The following is a 12,686-nucleotide window of genomic DNA, read 5'->3' as shown; positions in this document are numbered from 1 at the left end:
CAACAACACTTGTTTGGACGAGGATACAATGGTTATTGGGGGGAGGGGGGGAACATGTATTGAAGACATTGTAAACACATTGGAAGGACTTGTGGAGACATTGTGGAGACATTGTGGAGACATTGCACAGACATTTAAAAGTCATTGGCATGAGATTGAATGGACATTGACCTGAAATTAAGTAGGCATTGCGGCGACATTGAAATAACATTGTAAGAGCATGGAAAGGGCATTTGCGATGACATTTAGATGACATTTAGGTGACATTTAGATGACATTTAGGTCACATTTAGGTGACATTTAGGTGCTATTTAGATGACATTTAAGTGACATTTAGATGACATTTAGGTGACATTTACGATGATATTTAGATGACATTTACGATGACATTTAGATGACATTTAGATGACATTTATGTGACATTTAGATGCCATTTAGGTGACATTTACGATGACATTTAGATGGCATTTAGATGACATTTAAGTGACATTTAGATGACATTTAGATGACAGTTCTTATTCACCTTCCAGCGTAAACAAAACTATTTTAAGTCTCTGTAAGGTAAAAAATAAAATATCAAAATGTACTGCTACATACATGAAACATACCAGATTGAGCTGAGGATCTTCTTCTTCTTCTTCTAGCCAGCTTTATTGCTGCTGAGCTGTCAGCTCTTTTGCAGACTGTGCCAAGGAAACAAAAGTGTGCTGTTTTCTTCAGTTGTTCAGCACTGCCGTACAGGGTGTTGGTTATGTTGGGCTGTAGTGGAAGTAGGGTCTGCCTAAGGTGGATTAGGGAGGGGTATTCAAAGAGGATATGGTTTACGGTTTCATAAGGGTGGGCGCAGTGTCTGCAAAGGGGTAGTTGTGTGGAGTTTATTTTGTTCAGGTGGTAATTTAATAGAGGTGTGTGTCCTGTTCTTAGTTGGAAAATTGTAGATTGTTCTTTGCGGGGAAGGAAGTTAAGTTGAAGATCAATAGACAACAGAAGGATTTCTGTAAGATTGATCAAAGAGCTATGTAAGCAGAATGTCAGGTCAATGTAAGAATGGTAGCCTAATGAAATGTATAATGTTTAAAACTATTGGCAGGTCCTGATGAAATGTATAATGTTTAACACTATTGGCAGGTCCTGATGAAATGTATAATGTTTTAAACTATTGGCAGGTCCTGATGAAATGTATAATGTTTTAAACTATTGGCAGGTCCTGATGAAATGTATAATGATTTAAACTATTGGCAGGTCCTGATGAAATGTATAATGTTTTAAACTATTGGCAGGTCCTGATGAAATGTATAATGTTTTAAACTATTGGCAGGTCCTGATGAAATGTATAATGTTTTAAACTATTGGCAGGTCCTGATGAAATGTATAATGTTTTAAACTATTGGCAGGTCCTGATGAAATGTATAATGTTTTAAACTATTGGCAGGTCCTGATGAAATGTGCGGCCATCATAAATATGGCTCAGATTGCAATTTAGGTAATTACACATGTCTGTGGTCATCTCAGTGTTCACCTTAATGGTCATCTTAGTGGTCATCTTATTGGTCATTTTAGTGGTCATTTTAGTGGTCATCTTAGTGGTCATTTTAGTGGTCACCTGAATGATCCCCTTATGAACATATTAGTGGTCATGTTATTGGACAAATTAATAGGCATCTGGTGGTCATCTTAGTGATCACCTTAATGGTCATCTTGGTGGTCATCTTAGTGGCAATCATAGTGGTCATCTTAGTGGTCCCCTTATGGTCATCTTAATAGTTGTCCTATTGGTCACCTTATGGACATGTGATCATCTTAACTCTTATGGGTATCTTAGTGGTCCTCTTGGTGGTCACTTTAATGGACATGTAATCATCTTAAGGGTCATCTTGATGGTCATCTTGGTGGTTATCTTAGTGGTCACCTTAATGGACTTTTAAAAAGGAAGATACTGTATATTGTTGGTAATTACATTGTTGTGAATTCTCTCTTCACAGCTTGCTTTTCTTGTATGGGTGGGCAATGCGAGAGGCATACTGGCCGCTGTATAGGCGACTGTTCCTCTTTTGTGGCTTGTAATTCAAGTAAGTAATTCTAGTTGTAATCTCGCTTGTTAACTATTTGAATTAAATAGACGCTGTTGGCATAAGTCGTTGCATCAATGGGCGTATCAGAGGCGTCGCAGATTTCTTGCCAGATTCTAAAACTGTGAACTACAAGATGCCTCAGGGTCATTGGCTCTTAACTTGTTTTCAGGGTTGACCCCGAAGCCTTTTCCATGTTAAGGTGCAGCGTCAAGGCAGCAGAGTTTTTCTTGTCCTGGGACAGGTTACCAGCCTGGCCAACCAGGCCTTGCTCGAAGTTTACTGGTTGCTCCCTTTCGCCCCTACGTCATACAGTGTTAACAATCCCCTCTGATTCAATAGCCACACAGGAAAACCAGGAGTTGGACTGGTTCTGAGAGGCTATTTGAGACGCATGCCGTTGGAGGCATTTTATAAGTGGTGGAGTGCTTATACCCATTTCCGCTTCCGGCTTTTACTTTGTATGTAAGCAGACAAGCCTTATTAATTAGATCTATGGGTATCTTTTGTGTATCATAAGTTTTTGCACTGTCCATGTTATAATGGTTACACCTTGTGTTTTAAGTTGTGTAAAAATGTTTATACTATCCACATGATATAAGGTAAAAGAAAAGCTCCTCTTTAAGACCATGCGGTCTCTAGTGCAGTTGATGTTAAGGTCATCTGTTTCTTTGACCATTATTTAAAGTGCAGGGTGTCATGGGGCCAGCACAACGATCAACCGCATTGACTTTCCCCAACTAAAGTCAAGCACCCATTAGAGTTGGGTGGACTCTGGGGCGCACTAAAAAAACAAACCTATATTCAAAATCCTAGTCTTTACCGAGATTCGAACCCAGGACCCTAGGTTTAGAATCAAAGCGCTTAACCACTCAGCCACCGCGCCCTCATCCGAATGAAATGGATATATCTATATAATTAAGTACGTATGAGGTTCGCGAGACATATCCGTAGACAAGACGAAACAAGTTGAGCAAAAAGTGCCACCATAACATGAACACGGAAAGCGAAATATAGGTCTTACACGTATAACATGGCGTCGCCCCTGCTTCGACCGAAAATCCGTGGCCATTAAGACATGAAATGATTCTTGGTCTTTCAATCAAACTTGTATACTTAATAGCTCTGATCTAACCAATCTTATAACCCTTATCTAATTAATCTTGTAATCCCCATATAATTAGTCTTTTAACCCCCTTCTAATTAATCTTAAAACCTCCTTCTAATTAATCTTGTAACCCCCCCATCTAATTAATCTTAAAACCTCCTTCTAATTAATCTTGTAACCCCCCCATCTAATTAATCTTAAAACCTCCTTCTAATTAATCTTGTAGCCCCAGTTAATTTCTCTTAAAACCCCATTCTAATTAAACGTATAACCCCATTCTAATTAATCTTGTAACCCCCATCTTACGAATCTTATTATTTCCATCTATTTTCAGAAAGTAAATGTCCCTTGTTTAAATTTGGCGACGAATGTCAGTCTGGTAAGTGTTGTCTATCTTGCACTGATGCACTAATTTAACTCTACATAATTTCCATGGAAGAGTATTAGGCAACATTTAATCTTAGCGCGAACAGCCTTGCGTTGCCAGTAAAATCTACAACATTGATTTAAGTAACTTAAGTTCCTCTTTAAGATCTTGTGCTCTATGGGGCAGGTGATGTCAAGGCCATCTGTTTCTGTGGCCCACGGTTAACGAGGGTGTCATGTGGCCAGCGCAAGGACCAACCTTCTTTAGTTTTCCCCAACTAATGTCAGATACCCAATAGTGCTGGGACGGGGTATGTGGAAGGTTTTCCGTGCTGCCTTTAGGCGCTCAGTAAACACAACTCTCCTCGAGTCGGGTGTCAGGTACCCAATAGAGCTGGGACGGGGTATCTGGAAGAAGGTTTTCCGTGCTGCCTTTAGGCGCTCAGTAAACACAACTCTCTTCGAGTCGGGTGTCGAACCTCGACCCCTCCCCTTTATTGGTAGCCAAGCCAAGTAGAAGCGTGCTTAGCCTCAAGACCACGCATCCCACCTGCTCACAGGTTGTGACGTTGCAGGTCAGAGTTTAGGTCTTCTATCACGATTGGTCTCGGTTTTATGCGAGAAAGCTTAGACCAAATGCTGGTGCCAACAAGCTTTTTTTTAAACTGCCCATAGATTGTGACGTTGCAGGTCAGTGTTTAGGCCTTCTATAACGTCTGGTCTTGGTTTTATCCGCGAAAATGTGGTATGTCCGTCCAAGGACTAGACCTAAATGAAAGCCTCACAAAGCTGTGGAACTTTTAAGCGTGGCTCAGAAGTATTGAATCATCATCATCAAACTCCATTTGAATGAAAGCTTGAGAGGTTCAAATCCTCTCTTGCAAAAACCCTGGACAAAAACCCTGCTGTTTTTGCGTAGTGCATACATGTCACCATACAGGTCGAGAATGTGTGCCTTCCAAGTTCTAAGACCTGTCGAGACGGAGATCTGGCAAGTATCGAATACCATCTTTCAACATTTCCAGCAGACGATATTTATCTCACGTGGTTAAGGTCTCTTCCGGTTTCGTTTTGTTCAACAGAGTGCAAGTATTGTTACAAAGGTCTCTGCGACATAGAGACAGGGGAGTGTCTCAAAGGCTGTAGCGACAAGCGCTTTGGGAGCTACTGTGAAGACAGTGAGTTTTTATCGTGACTTAAAGTTAAGTTGTATTTAGAAAAACATACAAATCTAAGGGGAAGAACGCCACATTTACAGCAACATATCTTAATAATGTAGAAGTTATTTTCCTTGATCAATACCAAACAAAAGATTTAATTACCCATAAGTAATAAGCTAATTGGTTAATTTTTTACAATTGGTTCGTGTTTTGTTAGGAAAAATAAATAATTGTGGAAAGTTTCAACTTGATCCGAGATTGAGTGTGGTAGAAATTACGTGTACACATTTTCTACACGATATACACTTTGTACAAATTTTTTGTTGTTGTTGCAATCTTCAGTTTAAATAATAGTTCCAGATGGAAGGGCGAGATGCAGAGGCGGAGACACTCTTAAATAATAAAGTTAATGAGAGATAGGAATAAAATCAAGTGGCGAAGACATTTTAAATAATTTAGTTGGTGAGACTGAGAGAGAAGACGCTTTAAATACCGGAGTATTGATAGACTGACAGACAGACAGACAGACAGATAGATAGATAGATAGATAGATAGATAGATAGAAAAAAAGATTTATTGATTGATTGATTGACAGACAGAGAAACAGTAAGACAGATACAGTCATAGACAGGTAAAAAGACAGATAGATAGATAGATAGATAGATAGATAGATAGATAGATAGATAGATAGATGGATGGATGGATGGATAGATAGATAGATAGATAGATACAGAAATAGATAGATAGATAGATAGATAGATAGATAGATAGATAGATAGATAGATAGATAGATAGATAGATAGATAGATAGATAGAAAATGTGATTGATTGGTTGATTGATTGTTTGATTGATTTATTGATTGACTGACAGATAGACAGAGATACAGTAAGACAGACAGATACAGTCATAGGTAAAAAGACAAACGGATAGACAGATAGATAGATAGATAGATAGATAGATAGATAGACAGACAGACAGACAGACAGACAGACAGACAGACAGACAGATAGATAGATAGATAGATAGATAGATAGATAGATAGATAGATAGATAGAGAGATAGATAGATAACGCTTCCGCGCTGTGTCTTATACAGATAAGTCAAACGGCGGTAACTCTCAAATAACGAAATCCAATAACACAGGCAAAAGGCCAACACTAGAAGTTAGTCGACGCTAATAGCGAATGTCGAACAAGAAGTTCAATAATAACGAAGATCTGATTTTTTGAACTGTGACCCTATAATATTTACATAAGATTTTTACCAAGTTATTAAATTTTTACTACCTATTTACTATTTTTACTGTGAATAGACCTTGTTTTTAATGATTTAACTGTATGGAAGTTAGCCCCTTGTTATATAAAGGAAGAGTGATCCTTAAAGGATTACGGGCACGACATGGCCTAAATTGTGCCGATGTGCCTAAACTCCAAACTCAAACTCAATAATGACGAAGGGAACTGTCGAATGTCGTCAAGCTGAATCTCTACGTTCATAAAAAAACTGCTTCTCCTCAGAAGTAGCCTGTTTACATTTCACTATTCTTCACTATTCTTCACTATTTCGCTATTCTTCACTATTCTTCACTATTCTTCACTATTTCACTATTCTTTACTATTTCACTATTTTTCACTATTTCGCTATTCTTCACTATTTCGCTATTGTTCATTATTCTTCGCTATTCTTCACTATTTCGCTATTCTTCACTATTTTTTACTATTTCACTATTCTTCACTATTCTTCACTATTCTTCATTATTTCACTATTCGTCATTATTTCGCTATTCTTCATTATTCTTCACTTTTCTTTACTATTTCGCTATTCTTCACTATTTTACCATTCTTCACTATTTCACTATTCTTCACTATTTCGCTATTTTTCACAATTCTTCACTATTCTTCACTATTTCGCTATTCTTCACTATTTCGCTATTCTTCATTATTCTTCACTATTCTTCACTATTTCACTATTCTTCACTATTTCGCTATTTTTCACAATTCTTCACTATTCTTCACTATTTCGCTATTCTTCACTATTTCGCTATTCTTCATTATTCTTCACTATTCTTTACTATTTCGCTATTCTTCACTATTTCACTATTCTTCACTATTTCTCACAATTCTTCACTATTTCGCTATTCTTCACAATTCTTCACTATTCTTCACTATTTCGCTATTCTTCCTAAAATCCTACTCAATGATAGACTAAATTAAAAACTGTCTAAAGTAAGACGCCTAAGTAAAGTTTGATCGCTTACAGCGTAAAAGATTGCAGCTAATGGGGAACCATAAAAAAAAAATGTATCATTTCTGTGTTCTGATGTCTTATTGATGTGTTTTAAGTTGGTGTTGATATTTGACATGTTGATGCTGTGTTTGCTGTACAGGATGCAGTGACAGGTGTTTGGAGATGGAGTGTGATAACGAGACATTTGAATGTTCCAAGGGGTGCGTTGGTACCTACACGGGAGGCATATGCGATCAAAGTAAGTGGTGCTTCACTATGTACTATATGTTAGCCCTGATAAAGGACCGTAACTGAAACATAGACTTCAAAAAAAAAAAGGGGGGGGGGTAGTACATGCTATAAACCTGGGGGTTCTCAGCCTGTGGGTTGCAACCCCTTTGGGATCGAATTGCAATTTGGTAGGGGCCGCCTAGGACCATTGCGCTTCGTCATGCTTTGTTTTTTAAAATAGTCACATAAGTATGGTATACACTATCTGCATATTGCTAAACCTTTTGTATAAGAAAACAAAATAAAAGATATATTTGGATTGTTTTATTTTATTCTGGTTGATCACTGTCTGAATATTTCTCTTTGCAGTGTGCAGCGACAACTGTGCCGGCGAGGGCAAATGTAACCAACAGAACAGGTCATGTCTTGAGGGTTGCTTGGGTGGCTATGGAGATAGCCAGTGTATAGAATGTAAGTAAAGGTAGCCATTTCAAGGCATGTAAGGCTAGGTAGCCAAAGCAAGTGATGGTAGCCAATGGGCGACCACCTTTTGTTTAAGTTGTCATAGTACATGCTAGTGGCGTAGGGATTTGGGGGCCCTGGGTGGAAGCTGAATTTTGACAGTTGACATCAAGACATGAGATAATATACTTAATAAATATATGTCTAAGGTTAATTTGTAGAATACATCCAGCATGGTCACTAATTTACACAACACCATGAGTAGCAAGATAACATGGTCTTGGCTAAATATTTAATTTAAAAAAATGTGTACACTCATTAGGGGGACCTCTCAAGTGAGGGCCCTGGGGGGGATTTTCAAATTTGGACCCACTTCTCCCCCACCCTAGCTACGCCGCTGAGTACAGGCATCTACTGGTATAAATGTAGAATTCATAACTAATGAAAAATTTATTAAATTAAAAAAAACATAAGTGCGAAACGAAACCAACCTATCAATCAACCATCCAATCAAACCTAATAATAATGGACATGTCTTCGATTCAGAAGATTAAGAATAAGTGCAGTGATTCACACGACTACGCAAAACCCAGTTTCGACCTACATATTTTCCCCGCATCTCGTGCAGACAAAGCCGTTGTCCGCTGGCTGTCTACCAACCTTTCAAACAACCTTCCTAATAAAAATAATACAATTCTTAAACTACCATTCAGTCAAACAGATCTTTCAAATAGCAATATTATCTTATCTTATAAAATACAGACGTTACTTCAAAAAAGAAGATGATTACGTCCTAAGCGTCATGCATTTAGTCATGCATATTAACCAATGACTTAAATTCTGCCAACTCACTGTTTTTCCTGGCTAGCTCAGGCAACCCATTCCATGCTCTAATAGCACTAGGGAAGAAGGAGTACTTGTACAAATCTGTCCTAGCATACGGGATGAGGCGCATGCCTTTATTTTAGTGTCTTTTTGAGTATTTTATTAAATTTTGTTTTTGTATTTGAAGATTATGGTTTAGAGTTTTATGTATAGTTGCTACTTTACTTATGAGTCTTCTGTCCTGAAGGCTTTCTAAATTTAGTGATTTTACTAAAGGTGTTACTCTAGTCAAGTGTGAATATTCGTTTGTTATGAATCTCACTGCTCTATTTTGTGTCTGTTCCAGTTTCTTAATGTTTTCTTGAGTTGAGGGGGTCCCAAACAGAGGATGCATATTCTATTATTGGCCTAACCAAGGTTAAATAACATTTTAGTTTTATGTTCTTATTTGATTTATAGAAATTTCTTTAAAAAAAACCCTAATGCTTTGTTTGATTTTTTGATAGCTTCATCAATAAGTGGATTCCATGACAGTTTTTCATTAATTATAACACCTAGGTATTTTGCGTTTTTTAGTCTGTGCTACTGATACCGAACCACCAGCCAATCTGACAAACCCACTTATCAACCAGCAACAACCCTTACCAACCAGCAACAACCCTACCAACCAGCAACAACAACTACCAACCAGCAACAACCCCTACCAACTAACAACAACCCCTACCAACCGACAACAACCCCTACCAACCAACAACAACCCTTACCAACCAACAACAACCCCTACCAACCAACAACAACCCCTACCAACCAACAACAACCCTTACCAACCAGCAACAACCCCTACCAACCAGCAACAACCCCTACCAACCAACAACAACCCCTACCAACTAACAACAACCCCTACCAACCGACAACAACCCCTACCAACCAACAACAACCCCTACCAACCGACAACAACCCCTACCAACCAACAACAACCCCTACCAGCCATCTAACCAAGCTTTTGTTCTGTTTTCTGTCCGCAGCCAACCGAAACAAGAGTGTCTTCCTCATACTCCTCCTCTGTTTGGTCACCTCGTTGTTCATCTCAATTTTCTTTTTCTACACAGGAGCTAAAGAGGAGGGTCTGCAACCTATAATCTACGAGTGAACCCCCCCTATGTACAGTTCTAGCAGTTTCAAAATTATTCATTAAAAGTATTATCAGCTACATTACTTGTGTTAGTGTTTAGTTAAACTTAAAAGTTCCACAAGGTTGTTAACGCCGGAATGGTTTTAAGCCAGGGGCGGACTGTGTGTTAAAATCGGCCCGGGCATTTCTATACCATCCGGCCCTTAAATTGTATATTATATGATGGCCATCTATTTCGTGGTCTATCTGTCCTCAAAGTCATTCTGTTAAGTTTGATAATGTGTCGATAACTGAACGCATGCATACAATGAACTCATTCTTTTTAAGAAATATAGTAGGCCTTACGTTGATTTTTAATCGCTAAAAGTGTGGGCCCTAAAAGGATGAAGGATGTAGACTATTACATTATTTCGGAAAGTGTGTTAGATTACATTACCATTACACTGTAGAGTCTGTAAAGATTTAAAAAAAAAAAAAAACACGACGCTCAGACGGCCTCTTTTACAATAACTTATAATTAGTGTTATTAAAAGTTTAATACGTTACATAATGGCATTCATGAGGCCCTTTAGGTGTCCATACCGGCCCATTTAGGTACCGGCCCACCGGGCATTTGCCCGAATGTCCATATAGCCAGTCCGCCTATGTTTTAAGCCCATCATTCCCTATATAATGCTTCCAATGGCACGCGTCTCAAACAGCCTCTGACAACCAGTCCAACTCCTGGCCTTCACGTGTGGCTCAGATATTGATCACGGCGGAACTGTTACCACTGACAGGAGAAGGGGCGAGCAACTGGAGCCTAAACCAGTAAGCTTCCGGCAGGAGGGGCTCGTTAGCCTTGGTTTGTTACCCATCTAGAAGAAGGAAAACTCTGAATGCAAACATCCGCTGCCTTGCGGCTAGACCCAAAACGTAAACGGCTTCGGGAGATAACCCTGAGGAAAAAACAGGAGTTGATGACCCTTAGGCAGATTGTGGCACACTAAACTAAACTAAACCAGTAAGCTTCCGTCAAGCGGGGCTCGTTAGCCTTGGTTGGCTACCCATCTAGAAGAAGGAAAACTCTGATCTCAAACTGTATCGGATATTCCGTTCCCTTGGTCACATCAGCTGCGTGGAGAGGGGGGGGAACTGCAGTGTGGGCGACATCGTTCCGACAATAAACAAAGCACATGCTCCCCAAGATGAACCATAGTCGTTCTTCGACTGAAGGAGGCCTGATGATCTGATAAAGACACTTTAGGACAAAAGACTAAAAAAAAGTAAAGTAACTATATAAATAACGAACGTTTGCCGTCATCTATCCCATTATCTGAACTTCCTGATTCCTTCAATAGATTCTTCATTGGGAAGATTGAGCAGATCAGAAATGACATGCCATCCCTCTCATCACAGCTTGACCACTCTCCAATTTTTCAAAATACTCCTTTTTGCGAGTTTCAGCGTGTATCTGAAGATTATGTCAAAAGTACTATTTTGAAGATGCCAAATAAGTCATGTGACCTTGATCCCATTCCAACCTCCTTGCTCCTTGAATGTTTAGATGAGCTTGTACCTACAATTACCAACATTGTGAACTCTTCACTGACTTCAGGCATTGTACGACAGCAATTTAAGCATGCACTTGTCAGGCCCTTATTAAAGAAATCCAGTCTTGACCCGGAATGTCTAAAAAACTATCGCCCGGTTTCAAATCTTCCCTTCCTGTCAAAGCTTCTGGAGCGCATCGTGTTAGTGCAAATTCTTTCTCATCTTGAACAGTACTGTCTCTTGGAAGAATTTCAATCTGCATATAGGAAGTGCCGTAGCACAGAGACAGCAGTGGTCAGGGTACTAAACGACTTACTTCACAATTCCGACAAAGGCCACATATCAATTCTTTCTATGCTGGACTTGTCCGCAGCCTTTGATACGCTAGACCATGAAATTATGATGGCCAGATTCTCTGCAACTTTTGGTTTAGCATGAGTCGTCCTAAAGTGGCTTGGATCCTACCTGACGGAACGCACCCAAAGTGTCGTTGTTAGCGGGACGGAATCAACAAGCTTACTTTTGAAGTACGGAGTACCCCAAGGATCAGTTCTAGGCCCAGTACTGTTCACTATGTACACATATCCACTCAGCGGTGTCATACGGCCAACCGGCATCTTATACCATTTCTTTGCCGATGACTCACAGTTATACGATTCATCAGTACCCTCAGAGGTGTCGCATCTGGCAGAGAAAATCAGTAGTACCGTTGCAAGGGTGAGCGATTGGATGGTTGAAAATAAACTCAACATGAACGAAGACAAGACAGAAATAATTAAGATTGGCACTAGGAACAATGTCTCAAAAGTTGAAAGCACAGATTCTCTCTTTATCACGAACTGCCATGTTCCTTTTGTCCATGTAGTGCGGAATCTTGGAGTTTTCTTCGACTCAACACTATCTTTCGACCCACACATAAATCAGCTCTGCAAAGGTCTTTATCTGCAGCTGCGCAGATTAGGCCAGATCCGACCATATTTAACAACGGAGTCAACAAAAACGCTAGCTGTGGCATTCATACTCTCCCGCCTTGACTACTGCAACGCCGTGCTAGCAGGTATACCTGATGACAAAATAGCCAAGCTGCAACGTATACAGAACAACGCCGCTCGAATAGTCCTTAAAAAAACTAGACAAGATTCTGCTACTACGCTCTTGCGCACGCTCCATTGGCTTCCCGTGAAAGCGAGAATCGATTACAAGGTCGCCACACTTTGTCATCAGTGTATATATAACAATGAGATGCCCTTGTACCTTAGCGAACTGATTACTCCATATGTCCCCCAGAGGACCCTGCGCTCAATGGACTCAACGCTTTTAGTAGTGCCACGTTTCTCCCTCAAAAGCTACGGTCTGCGTGCTTTTTCAGTTCACGGACCAAAGGTTTGGAACTCACTCCCCATTGATCTCAGACAGACAACATGCTATACCACTTTTAAGAAGAACATTAAGACCTACTTGTTTAAAACTTATTTAGATTAACTGTTATATTAGCAGTTGTGTTTATGTTTGTAATGTTGTTACAGCGCCTTGAGCCTACATTTTGTTTGTTAACAGCGCTTTATAAATAAAA

The 12,686-nt window shown here is 39.5% G+C and overlaps 1 protein-coding gene across 2 annotated transcripts in view; it reads left to right on the top strand.

Moving 5' to 3' along the window:
* The window catches only part of LOC106051299 (uncharacterized), a 33,425-nt gene extending 23,769 nt beyond the window's left edge, over positions 1-9,656 (top strand). Inside the window, exons 10-16 of one of the 2 annotated variants that reach the window (XM_056014867.1) lie at positions 1,433-1,483; positions 1,983-2,069; positions 3,512-3,556; positions 4,626-4,721; positions 7,091-7,189; positions 7,531-7,632; positions 9,558-9,656. In XM_056014867.1, the coding sequence (XP_055870842.1) occupies positions 1,433-1,483; positions 1,983-2,069; positions 3,512-3,556; positions 4,626-4,721; positions 7,091-7,189; positions 7,531-7,632; positions 9,558-9,559 (482 nt within the window). In that variant the 3' untranslated portion in view covers positions 9,560-9,656. Of the gene's footprint in view, positions 1-1,432; positions 1,484-1,982; positions 2,070-3,511; positions 3,557-4,625; positions 4,722-7,090; positions 7,190-7,530; positions 7,633-9,473 lie in introns of both variants that reach the window. The other variant, XM_056014866.1, reaches the window with a different exon arrangement.
* The last annotated feature ends 3,030 nt before the right edge of the window (positions 9,657-12,686 follow it).

This window comes from Biomphalaria glabrata, chromosome 16, assembly GCF_947242115.1.
Source record: "Biomphalaria glabrata chromosome 16, xgBioGlab47.1, whole genome shotgun sequence".
NCBI classification, from domain to species: domain Eukaryota; kingdom Metazoa; phylum Mollusca; class Gastropoda; family Planorbidae; genus Biomphalaria; species Biomphalaria glabrata.
Note: the sequence above shows the minus strand (reverse complement) of the source record. Positions and strands in the feature narration are given on the sequence as shown.